General features: G+C 41.3%; 1 protein-coding gene across 3 annotated transcripts in view; it reads right to left on the minus strand.

Annotated features, from left to right (window-relative positions):
• DNAAF9 (dynein axonemal assembly factor 9) overlaps positions 1 to 13558 on the minus strand; it is a 132609-nt gene that overhangs the window by 91092 nt on the left and 27959 nt on the right. For all 3 annotated transcript variants that reach the window (XM_065597288.1, XM_042855612.2, XM_042855613.2), the window contains 2 exons: positions 1778 to 1897; positions 1017 to 1141 (listed from right to left, as the gene is read on the minus strand). Coding sequence is in view for 2 of the 3 variants with exons in the window: in XM_042855612.2 (XP_042711546.2) it covers positions 1017 to 1141; positions 1778 to 1897 (245 nt within the window). In the remaining variant the exon portion in view is untranslated. The remainder of the gene's footprint in view (positions 1 to 1016; positions 1142 to 1777; positions 1898 to 13558) is intronic.

The following is a 13558-nucleotide window of genomic DNA, read 5'->3' on the forward strand; positions in this document are numbered from 1 at the left end:
GGCAAGCTGCTTATTTTAGTTGGATGCTTATATTCTAAAGTTTCTATCAAACACAGCTAGAGTAGTATACAAAATATACCTCATAGCTTTTCTCTCTCTTTTGTTATAAATCTAAATATATGCAATAAGCAGGGGTTGGGGAGTGAAGACAGGACATACAGTGGCTCTGCTTCTCTCCACCAACCCCAAGTTACAAGATAAGTATTGAGAACCTCCACTACTCAACCTGTTCTCCAGCTCTGCTCCACAGCCAGCTTCTGTGCCTCCCCCTTGATCCATACTCCTTCTCTACCCCGAATTCCTCTTACCCCACACTATCCAGCCACCTCTTGCAGTTGAGGCAAACAGCTAAATCTCCTGGGCTTCCCCAGTTCTATCAGACTGGAATTCCCCTTTGACAAACTACAGCCCTCTGGAATGAAACTGCAGCCCAAGTTGTCAGACTGATAATTTTGCACTTCCCACTATGCTCATTTGCTTCCCTGTAGCCCTGGAAAAAGAAAGCAGCTGACAGTATTAGCAGTCACATCAGACTTCCGTGACAGAGATCAGTTAGGTTGTGATCAATGAGAATAACGATTTTTAACTGAAAATGTGAGTGTCATCTCAAAAGCTACAGAAGAAAAAAAAAAGTTACATTTATGGCAACTTTAGTAATTAGACTATCAACGTAACATTTCAATTAGTAACAGAGGGGTAACCGTGTTAGTCTGAATCTGTAAAAAGCAACAGAGGATCCTGTGGCACCTTTAAGACTAACAGACGATTTGGAGCATAAGCTTTCGTGAGTGAATGCCCACTTCATCAGATGCAAGTAATGGAAATTTCCAGAGGCAGGTATAAATCAGTATGGAGATAACGAGGTTAATTCAATCAGGGAGGGTGAGGTGCTCTGCTAGCAGTTGAGGTGTGAACACCAAGCAGTTTCTCCTCCCTTGGTGTTCACACCTCAACTGCTAGCAGAGCACCTCACCCTCCCTGATCACTATAACTATACTTATTCTGCCTTCACTTACCTCATTTTCAGTCAGGCAATGGAAATGCAAGTTTCTCCAGTATGCCACATATGGCAAAAGATAACTGTAGTTTACAGGGTTACAATACAGATGGACACTGTCAGGTTTTATTAATATGATTACATCTGCAATAACGAAAATAAGAGTCAAAATCAGAGATTACTACATTAACTTCATAGCTACAAACTTAACTAGAAATCTAAATTATATCTACACAGAAATCTAAGGAATTGAACAGGAAAAAATTTTCCTACAAGTACCCAATTCAAAAAACCTGCAAAGCATAACAGAAATGGATGATGGAAAACGTTACTAGATCAATCCCACTTTCACTTAATACAGCTACCCATTTTTCGAGGGGAAAAAAAAACACATTACTTTCTTTCTCAGCAACACAGTTATGACTATTCTAACCTGTTATCTGCAGGCTTGTCTCACCACGTGCTTTCAAAAAATGTCATAATGTTGAGCACTTTACATAATATTGTATAAACAGACATATTTGTTCTAGTATGATATTACTCTTGAGGGGTCGTACTGCATTATAGAGATCACTCAAAAAGAAAATTTGAGAAAGGCAGGTCTCCCCCTTGAATTCTGTATAGTAGAGAGTAAAAGCACACCGGGGGGAAGGGAGGAGAGGGGGGCGCGAGACCAGATTTCACAGTCCATGACGCCTTTTTCATAGCTGTGAATTTGGTAGGGTCCTAGACATTGACAAGCAAGTGTGCAAATACAATGCTTAACATTATATTACTCACCATCAAGAACTTCTTCAGGAAACCCAGTTTTCTCAAAGTCATTGTTATTCTGGTTATACAAACCAAAGAGAAGGTAGTTGGCCAGCTCCCTACAGCCTTCATTGTATCTGCTATCGATTCCTGAAAAAGAACAAACGTACAAGCAGCTACAGTATGAAGTGGCAGAGCTCCCTCTGGATTATTAATTTTGACTGGTCTTATTCTTGTGCGTGTGATACCATGAATGGCAACAGCACGAATTGTTATGGTGACAGTTTAGTTTAAATCTAAATAGTAAAACTAGGCACAGACACTCACTAATACTAGAACCACACTCATCTAACAAGTGATGAGGGAAGAAAAAGGGAGAAATTATGTGGAAGCAGCCCTAGAGCAGACTAAACAAGAATTCCTCGAAGGTAATTTACGGATTTACACTTTACTACATTCTTTAACCATATTTGGGAATCATAGCCAAACACTATACAATTAAGAATAGCAATCCTGTATAATCAAGGAGTCAAGGAATTATTTTGGCTACTGTCAAAGCAGCATGACTACAGTTTTTAAGTCTGCAGTATCCACAACACATCTGGAGAACGTTTTTTACTGGCACTTTCACAGAATTAAAAACTGTTGAAGTTACTATACTGTTCTTATGAGATAATGCACGAAGTTGAAAACATCATTTTCTGTTTTTCAGAAATAAGTTATGGTTCTCTGGACATCTGTTCTGGATCAGGATGCACCAGCTAATACACCCCTACCTCGATAGAACACTGTCCTCGGGAGCCAAAAAAATCTTACCGTGTTATAGGTGAAACCGCGTTATATTGAACTTGCTTTGATCCACCAGAGTGCGCAGCCCCGCCCCCCGGAGCACTGCTTTACCGCGTTGTATCCAAATTCGTATGATATTGGGTCGCGTTATATCGAGGTAGCAGTGTATAAGTATTGTACAAAGCCTATATACCTTCTGCAGAACTTGAAACTTTTGCTGCGGATAAGCATTACAGCAACTGAAATCTTTAATGTTACAACTGGATGCTGCTCAGCTGTGTGGAAGTTGGAAAAAGAGAAGACATCTTAAGATACGTCTTCACTACCCACCGTTTCGGCGGGTAGCAATAGATTTATCCGGGATCGCTATATCGTGTCTCGTTAAGACGCGATATATCGATCCCCGAACGCGCTCACTGTCTACTCTGGAACTCCACCAGAGCAAGTGGCGGTAGCGCAGTCGACGGGGGAGCCGCGGCCGTCGATCCCACGCCGTGTGGACCCCAGGTAATTCGATCCAAGGTATTTCAACTTCAGCTACGCTATTCGTGTAGCTGAAGTTGCGTATCTTGGATCCAATCTTCCTCCTCCCCCACCCTCCCCCCGCCGCAGTGTAGACCAGCCCTTAGTCTTACAGGAAGAGCAAGAGTCAGGCTAACTAACAGCTAATAATGCAAAACTTCCAAGCAGGGCCTGGGCGAGTTGAAAAGAACTGTAAGAAATGCTGTTTTTCGACCTTGTGTTAGATAAGAATGTAACAGAGACTGTAGCAGAAATTGCTGAGGAAAGTAAGGTATCAGGAAGGAATATGTATAAACAAAACGCAGTTGTTGATCATTACTGTATGTAACAAAAGGTATAAATGTTTGCCCTAATTGTTTATCTTTTGGGAGACCTGCTGTTGTGCATTCTCCCCCTTGCAATATTGCTTGAGAATAAACTGCCTCTGACATGTTGCAACCAACCTCAGAGTGAGGAATCTTTTTTCTCCCACAGCTGTTTATAAGATGTTAAAGCTAATGGTATATATCAAATGACATACAGTAGCAGACGTAGAATATTACCAATTTCTGAAATTAATAAATTATAGGACTCTCAGAAAGTTGCAAATGCAGTAGGTTGTGGTCAGAAGCTTTAAAAAGCACGACATACACAAGGTGGATGAAATAATATCTTTGATTAAATCAATTTCTGTTGGTGAAAGACAAGTTTTCAAGCTACACAGACCTCTTCTTCAGGTCAGATTATTTAACAAAAGGGATAAAACAGGGTAGTCAATTTTATTTTTTGTTTAAGGTCCAAATTTCTTGGCCAAGCTATAGTCAAGGTCCAGACTCCAGAGGAAAACAAAATAATAATGGTAATAAGTAAATAAAGATTTCATGGGCCATTCAAAAGCATCTGATGGCCCGCATTTGGCTTGCGGTCCACCTACTGACTACCCGTGAGGTAAACACATTTTGCAGGGAAAACATTTAAGATTAAGTGAGCAATTAATACCGCTGTAGTCATAGGACAAAGACGGTTGTAGATTGTTGTCATAAGTCATTGGATGGAAGAAAAGGGCTCAACGTGACTGGTTTGATGAAAATGAGGAGGAAATCATAATACTAGCGGGAGTGTTGTAAGAAAGACATGAGAAGTAATTCTTCCACTCTACACCACTCTGATTAGGCCTCAACTAGACTATTATGTCCAGTTCTGGGCGCCACATTTCAGGAAGGATATGGACAAATTGGAGAGAGTCCACAGAAGAGCATCAAAAATGATTAAAGGTCTAGAAAACATGACCTATGAGGGAAGATTGAAAAAAAAATGGGTTTGTTTAGTCTGGAAAAGAGAAGACAGAGGGGACATAATAATTTTCAAACAAGTAAAAGGTTGTTACAAGGAGGAAGAAGAAAATTTGTTTCTTAACCTCTGAGGATAGGACAAGCAGCAGTGGACTTAAGTTGCAGCAAGGGAGGCTTAGATTGGACATTAGGAAAAACTTCCTGTCAGGATAGTTAAGCACTGGAATGAATTGCCTAGGGAGGTTGTAGAATCTCCATCATTGGAGATTTTTAAGATCAGGTTAGACAAACATCTGTCAGGAATGGTCTAGATAACTAGTCCTGCCATGAGTGCAGGTGACTGGACTAGAGGACCTCTCGAGGTTCCCTCCCATTCTATGATTCTACTCTTGAAAGGAAAAAAAAAATGAGGCTTTCCAAATATGGCAAAATTATATTCAGTCCACCTCAGATATAGAGATTTAAACATCTGGAAAGCAAGGCACAAAGACAACTACGCTTGATACAAGTTAAATAGTGGGAGAAGGTAGCAGAAAACACTCAAATGTACGCAGAAACAAAATGAAACAAAAGTTCTTTGATTCCTTGAAGATAGTCTATGGACGTTCAAAGGTGGGCACAGGTTCACTCATGATGACTGATGGCAGGAGAGTCAAAGACAAACAGGGCATGGAACAGAGATAGGTTGAACATTTCAGCCAACTACTGAACAGTCCATCCTCAATTGAAAGAAGTGCTATTAATCAGATACCTCAAAATCTGATTCAGCACCACACTGACTCAGACTCATAGACTTTAAGGTCAGAAGGGACCATTATGATCATCTGGTCTGACCCCCTGCATGCTGCAGGCCATAAAACCGTCCCTACCCCTTCCCTGGACTCTGCTGCTGAAGTCCCCAATCCTGTTACTAGTGACTTCAATCGGCAGAGACCCTCCTGCTACAGATCCCTGCCCCATGCTGCGGAGGAAGGCGAAAAACCTCCAGAGGCTCAGCCAATCTGCCCTGGAGGAAAATTCCTTCCCGACCCCAAATATGGCGATCAGTAAGACCCCGAGCATATAGGCAAGAGTCTCCATCCTGACCCCTGTTAGCCATTATGCTATTTACCTACCATTGCTTGGTTTTCTTGACTACTATGTTTTACCAGTGACTACCCTCACTTGTAGAAACAGAAAAGGCAATCAGTTCGATGAGCACAGGGAAGTCCTCGGGCAGAGATGGAATTCACTCCAGAAGATCCTTACTGACATCTGGGACAGTGAAGAAATGCCACAAGACTTCAAAGATGCCACAATTATTCCTATATTTAAAAATAAAGGCAGCAAAATGGTCTGTGATAACCACTGTGGGATCTCTCTCCTATCTGTCACTGGAAAAATCTTTGCTCATGTCCTCCTGAACCGACCGACTTCATCTGTCTCAGAAGCCAATCTACCGGAGATTCAGTGCGGATTCAGACCTGGTCGTAGCACCAAAGACGTGACTTTCAGTATCAGGCAAATACAAGAAAAATGTATCGAACAAAACATGAATCTGTTCACTGTTTTCAACAATCTAACGAAAGTATTTGATACAGTCAATAGAGAAGGATTATGGATGATCCTCAGCAAACTTGGTTGCCCACCAAAACTTGTAAAGATCATGTTTATTTCCATGAGGGGATGCAAGGTTAGGTACTTTTTAATGGAGATCTCACTGACTCCTTCCCCATTCAAATGGAGTCAAACAAAGCTGTGTCCTTGCCCCTGTACTATTCAACCTCTTCTTCACCCAAGTTCTCAACTATGCTCCAGATGGGCTCAACAGAGGTATATACATCAGATACAGACACGACGGCTCAGTTTTCAATCTTACAAGGCTTAAAGCAAAAACAAAACTAACTAAACTACTAAGAGAGGCAATCTTTGCCGATGATTAGGCCCTCCTAGCACACACAGAGGGAGATCTCCAGTGCATCGTAGATCACTTCGCTGAAGCATCAAAATTGTTTGGCCTCACTATCAGCCTGGAGAAAACTGGTGTTGCGCCAATCATCTTCACCGCTCTCTGCCATATCCCCTAGCATATCCATTAGTGGACTTCAACTAAAGCAAGCTGACAGTTTTGGCTATCTTGGCAGCTACATCTCCCACAATGGATCTCTTGACAAAGAGATCACGAACAGGATACTGAAAGCTTCACTGTTACAGCAGTGTCTGGGGCCACTTTGAGTTGGTGTGTCATGGTCTGTGGGAAGCTTGCTTATGATGAGGAGTTTGGCAAGGGTTGGTTGAGGGTTGTTTGAAAGCCAGAAGAGGGAGCTTGGGAAAAATTTATTTCAGGATATTGTCCCCATCAAGTGTGGATTTTAACTGTTTGAGGTTCAGTGTGGGGCGATAGGCGACAACTTGGGGCAGTTGGAGCTTTTCCCCCCCTATATTGAAGCAGGTTTTTTCAGTGTATTTGGGTGGCCCATTCCATGATGTGATCTACTTCTCTAGTGGAGCACCCTTGTTTGGTGAAGGCAGTGTTAAGTGTGTTAGGGACACTAGTTGCAAAAAAAAGTATTTTAATCGCTTTATTTCTTCCCTATGATTTGTCTGTCCATACATCTGCCCCTGTAGCATACATATATTTCATCAAAGTTTAAGTTAAGAAAATACTGAAGTTGCACAGCTAAGTACTCAAAAAAGTCAGAAAGTGACAAAATTAAGATTGTGTATACAACTATAACCCTAGCCCCTCGTACAGCTTTGGATACACATGTAGCATCTTGTCTATATACATCCATACATAACTAATAGCAGAAAACGTATTCTACTTCACTCCTCGTTCTCCTACTTAAAAAGTGATGAACTATTTTTACTTAAACATTCCAAAAATTAAAAATTCATCATTGTGCTGAGATCAAACCTGGAAAATATTGACTAAAAAGGTAAAAGCTTTGGAATGTTTTAAGTAACTGAGCACACAGGATTTAGAATAGGAACCACTAAGTAATCTCAACTATAACTTTCTAGCACTCCAGCTATAGTTCTCAGAATGCATTTAAGTATATCTATCATATAGATACTAGTTGGTAAGATAAATAGTTAATGAAAATCACAGGTACTAGAAAATGATTATGGGAACTTGACACCATAATGAGCAAGAACTCTGCTTGACAGAAGGTAACATTCCATCTAGCAACGTTGTTACAGGAGTAGAAAAGTGAGTTTCCCCTTTACCTCCGATTTAAAAATAAATAACATTAATATCTTTATTTTTTTCAAAAAAGGAATTGTAAGCAAAGAAATCTATGCTGATTTGGTAGTAAGTCTGAGAATTTCACCACAGTGAAGTCAGATTCCAAAGATAACATTATGGTGGGGAATTTTAACACTTCCCTTGAGCCTTCACAGTAGGGTCTTTCATTACTAGATCATTCTACACTTGCAATATTAAAGAACTGCACTTTTCAGAACCAGAGATGCCTGTAACATTCTGTATTACTACACACAGTAAAACATTGTATGGTCACATAACACAAGCCACATTGTCATTCCCACGTGCATGAGCGTTCTGAATGTACTGACTTTCCCAAGATTAAAACCTCAGGATTCATATTGAATTATTTTTTTCATACAATATTCATTGCTGTTCTCCCCAACTCCCACATCAGAAGGACTCCAAAGTTGAGCCAGGTCCCCACCCAATTCCAGAGAGCTGGCATAAAGGGCCATGAGGGTCCTGCCCAAATATCCCAATGCTAGATTACATTAGAAATGCCAGAGATTCTTAGCGTTATCAAAGGTATTTGTTCCCTTATGATGCAACCCTCCACATGAAGTCCAAGATCTAAGATGGGGGTTAAGAGACAAGATAGGACATTATTTTTAAAAAAAAGAGTGCTGGGTGGGCAGAATTAATAGATGAGCAAGATAAAAAAAATAAATCTACATTGGATCAGATTCATATAACAGCCACAAATATCTGCACAACCACCACCACAATTTCTATTTGCAAGTCACAAGTACCAAGTTTACCATGTTCTTCATTTGCCTCTCAAATGATATCCAAGTCCACTTTCTCTGCAACTGTGTTGAAATAGCGTGTTTGTTATCACCAGGATGTGACTCCGGCAGAAATTTAGTAGCCTCTCTCCTTTTTAGTTTTCTTCCCAGAGACCAAATATGCCTATGTCTCCAGGCCAATATCCCATCTAATCATATTTTTGCGTTAACATCTTCCACCACCCCAACTTATATCGTCTTTAAACTACTTGTATATCTTTCTAGAGGTCATTATAAAATTCATAAATTACTTCCTTGGGCACTACTGAGGTCAGCACATATACTTGTATTATTGTAATTGCACTGCATTTGATTCTGAATCTGACCTTCAACATATGAGGAAATATCAGATTAAAGAGCATAAGAGCCTGGCTTGACTTCAACTTTAGCATCCATGTGACTCTGTCCTGATGTCCACCTTCTTCCCTTCCTGATGTCAATATCCCGTGTTCATTGTGGTAGAATTCTCCTTTGCCTTCCTTTCTCGTTTCACATAAACCAAAGACTTCCACTCATCTTTTCAATTCGTACATCATTACCACATGCTCCAGCTTCGTATAATGTACTTATGTTCTGTGTTCCATATTCCAATAAATGTTTTATCCTTCTAGTTCATCATGTAATTCTCTATTCCGTGTACTGTGTTTGTTTTGATCACATACTTTTCACCCCCAACTCAGTTTCTGAGAGGAAAATACGGTCCTTGTTTGTCCAGGTGATAACTAAGCTGGTATGTTTTGGGGTTTTTTCCCAGTCTTTGTTCAGTTTCTATGGTCCAATATTCGCCAAGTGTTCAACTAAGACTCCTTACATACTGGATAACAGATCTAATGTTAGTGCTGGCATCAAAGAGGCTGAAATGACCAAAAGAGTGTAGAGAACAAAGATCTATGACATGGACAAGCTAAAAGAGCCAAATATCAGGAAAGAATATGAAGAAGCCATGTGCAAAAACATCAGATCTCTGGTGAAAAAAAAGAAATGAATGCTGAAGAGACATGGACCAGTGTATAAAAATGGGATTGTGACTAGAGTGGATGAATAAATGTTGGGTTAAGAGGCCAAAAGGAAGAAACCAAGGTGGATACCAACGAAGGGCACTGCAGATGAGTGACAAATGTAGGAAGATGATGCCCAGTAAGTTCTTGGAAAGTATAGGGGGACAAGTTTTTGTTTCAGAAAGTGGAGGAAGTAACCAGAGGGACATTCGTTTTTAGACTTGATTCTGACCATCACAGAGGAATTGGTTGCAAATCTGAAGGTGGAAGGCAATTTGGGTGAATGCGATCATGAAACAATAGATTTTGTGGTTCTAAGGAAAGGAAGGAGTAAGCAACAGAATAAGGACAATGAACATCAAAAAAGCAAGCTTTAACAAATTCAGAGTACTGGTAAGAGATTTTCTTCCCATGGGACCATACCTAAGGGAAAAGGAAGTTCAGGAGAGCGGTCAGTTTCTCTTAGAGACAATATTAAATCCACAACTGCCAACTATTCAGACACAAAGGAAAGACAGAAAGAACAATAAGAGGCCAATATGACTCCATCAGGAGCTCTTTAATGACCTGAAATTCAATAACGGAATCCTGAAAGTGGAGAACCAATAAATTACTAAGGAGGAGTACAAAAGAATAACACTAGCAAGTAGGAATAAAATCAGAAAGGATACAGTGCAAAATGGCACCAGATGTATAAGGCAATCAGAAAGGGTTCTATAAATAAAGGAGAACAAGAAAAAGATGAAGGAAAGTCTAGGTGCGCTACTTAATGGAGAAGGAGAGCTAGTAACAGTTGACATCACGGAGTCTGAGGGGTTTAATGCCTATTTTGTTTCCATCTTCACTAAAAAGGTTAATGGTGACTAGATACTCAACAATTAATATTAACAAGGGAACACAAGCCAAAATAGGGAAAGAATAATTAAGACTATTTAGATGAGTTAGATACATTCAAGTCAACAAGGCCTGATAAAATTCATCCTTGGGTACTTAGGGAACTAGCTAAAATAATCTCAGAACCATTAGCAATTATCTCTGAGAATGCATGGAGGACGGGTGAGGTCCAAAGAACTGCAGAAGGGCAAACGGTATCTATCTTTAAAAAGGGGAACAAAGGGGATGCAGGGAATTACAGACAAGTCAGACTAACTTTGATGTTGGAAAGATATGGAACAAATTATTTAACAATTTGTAAACCCCTACTGGCTTACAAGTAATAGTGTATGGCTCTGTCAAGAACAAATCATGCCAAACCAACCTAATTTCCTTCTTTGACAGGATTACTGGCCTGGGGGGTGGGGGAGAAAGAGAAGTAAACAGGATATATATTGATTTGAATAAAGCTTTTGACACAGTCCCAAATGACTTTCTCATAAGCAACCTAGGGAAATGTGGGTGGGCGTACAACTGGTTGAAAGACTGTACTCAAAGAGCAGTTATCAATGGTTCACTGTCAAACAAATAGGTTTCATCTAGTGGGTTCCCACAGGAGATCAGTCCTGAGTCTGGTACTATTCAATATACACCTCTACCTCGATAGAACGCTGTCCTCTGGAGCCAAAAAAAATCTTACCGCGTTATAGGTGAAACCGTGTTATATCGAACTTGCTTTGATCCACCGGAGTGCACAGCCCAGCCCCGCCCCCCTGGAGCACTGCTTTACCACGTTATAGCCAAATTCATGTTATATCGGGTCGCGTTATATCGAGGTAGAGGTGTATTAATTAATGATGTATAATGGAGTGGAGAGTATGCTTATAAAATGTGAAGACTGATACCAAGCTGAGGGGAGTTACTAGCACCTTCAAGGGCAAGGTTAGAATTCAAACCAGCCTTGACAAATTATTGAACTTCATCTTGTTGATGTCATACCAGTTCTCCAAAGGCAAGTGAAAAGTACTTCACTTAGGAAGAAAAAAAATCAAATGTACAACTCCAAAATGGGGAACAACTGGCTAGATGTTAGTACTGCTGAAAAGAATTAGAGCATTATAATGGATCACAAATTGAATACAAGTCAACAATATGATGAAGTTGCAAAAAACCAGGCTACTATTCTGGGGTGTATTAACAGGAGTGTCATATGTATGACATGGGAAGTAATTGTCCACTCTACACAGCAATGGTGAAGCCTCAGTTGAGTACTTAGTTCAATTCTGAGCACCATATTTTAAGCATAATGTGGTCAATTTGAAGAGAATCCAGAAGAGAGCAACAAAACTTATAAAAAGGTTTAGAAAACCTCAATTATGAGGAAAGGTTAAAAAGAACTGGGCATGTTAGCCTTGAGAAAAGATGACTATGGGAAACCTGATAACAGTCTTCATCTACATTAAAGGCTGTTATACAGACGGCAGTGATCAATTGTTCTCCATGTCCACTGAAGGTAGGACAAGAAGTAATGGGCGTCATCTGCAGCCAGGGAGATTGAAAGAACTAACTATAAGGGTAATTAAACTCTGGGATAGTCTTCCAAAGGAGGTTGTGGAATCACCATCATTGGAGGTTTTTAAGAATAGGTTGGGCACCTATCACGTGTTTACTTAGTCCTGCCTCAGCACAGGAGACTGAATTTATATATATTTATGTGAGCATAAAGTATCAGGGGGTAGCCGTGTTAGTCTGTATCTACAAAAACAACAAGGAGTCTGGCAGAAGAGGAGGTTACTCACCCTGTGCAGTAACTGACGTTCTTCGAGATGAGTGTCCCTGTGGGTGCTCCACTACAGGTGCTGGTGCGTCCCTGCGCCTTCGCCCGGAGATTTTTACAGCAGTACTCATAGCGGCCACGCATGCTCAGAATCTGCACCCCCCCGCTGTGAGTCTAGGGTAATAGAACGCATGCGTGGCCGGTCTCCTCAGTTCCTTCTCTACCACGGAGGCCCCCCAACTCCGAAGTAGAGGGGAGGAGGGTGGGTAGTGGAGCACCCACAGGGACACTCATCTCGAAGAACGTCAGTTACTGCACAGGGTGAGTAACCTCCTCTTCTTCTTCGAGAGATGTCCCTGTGGGTGCTCCACTACAGGTGACTTAAAAGCAGTGTATCTTAAGGAGGTAGGGACTTCGGATCTGGTAGGAACGCCGTCGAGAGTACCGCCCTGCCCAAGCGTATGTCAGATAAAGGGCCTTGAATAAGGGCATAGTGTTTAGCAAAAGTATGGTCAGATGACCAAGTGGCTGCTTTACAAATGTCAGCCAAGGGGACTTTGCGTAAGAACGCGATGGAGGCAGCCAGAGATCTAGTGGAGTGTGTTCTAATGCCATCTGGAGGTGCAACCCCTTTCATCTGATAGCACAGTCGGATGCACTGGGAGATCCAGTTCGAGAGTCTCTGGATAGAAATAGGCATGCCCTTGGAGCGCTCTGCAACAGAGACAAAAAGTCTAGAGGAGGTTCTAAAGGGTTTGGTTCTATCCAAATAGAATGACAAGGCTCTGCGAACATCTAGTGTATGCATTGAGGCTTCAAAGGAGTTTGCATGTGGTTTCGGGAAAAAAGTCGGGAGGTGTATGGGTTCATTAATATGGAATGATGAGTGTACCTTTGGAAGAAATTTGGGATGCAATCTGAGGGTAACCTTGTCTTTAAAAAATATCGTGTATGGTGGATGAGCCATGAGAGCTGCCATTTCTCCTGCCCGTCTGGCAGAAGTAATTGCCACTAGAAACGCAGTTTTCATGGAGAGGTGTAAAAGGGAGCACGTGGCTAGGGGTTCAAAGGGTTGTTGAGTTAGGGCAGACAGTACCAGATGAAGGTCCCAGGGGGTGGTCGGTTGTTTAATGTCTGGATATAAGGTTTGTAGGCCCTTGAGGAAACGCTTCGTAGTAGCGTGAGCAAAGACAGACATATCATCAATTCTGTCGTGGAAAGTCGTAATAGCAGCTAAATGGACCCTGATGGAGCTGAAAGAGAGGCCGGCTCGCTTAAGGCCCAAGAGATAGTCCAATATAAGCGGAAGAGGTACCGAGGTAGGAGAAAGATGTTTGGCAGAACACCAATGTGTGAATCGTTTCCACTTTTGAAGATAAGTCTTGCGAGTAGATTGCGTTCTGCTATGTAGGAGCACCTCCTGAACTTGTTCGGAGCAATCTAATTCGCGTTGGGAGAACCACGTAGGAACCAGGCCTTGAGGTGAAGCATGGACAGGTTGGGGTGGAGAAAACGACCGTGCTGTTGAGATAGGAGGTTCGGAATA

The sequence above is a fragment of the Chrysemys picta genome, chromosome 5 (assembly GCF_011386835.1).
Source record: "Chrysemys picta bellii isolate R12L10 chromosome 5, ASM1138683v2, whole genome shotgun sequence".
NCBI classification, from domain to species: domain Eukaryota; kingdom Metazoa; phylum Chordata; order Testudines; family Emydidae; genus Chrysemys; species Chrysemys picta.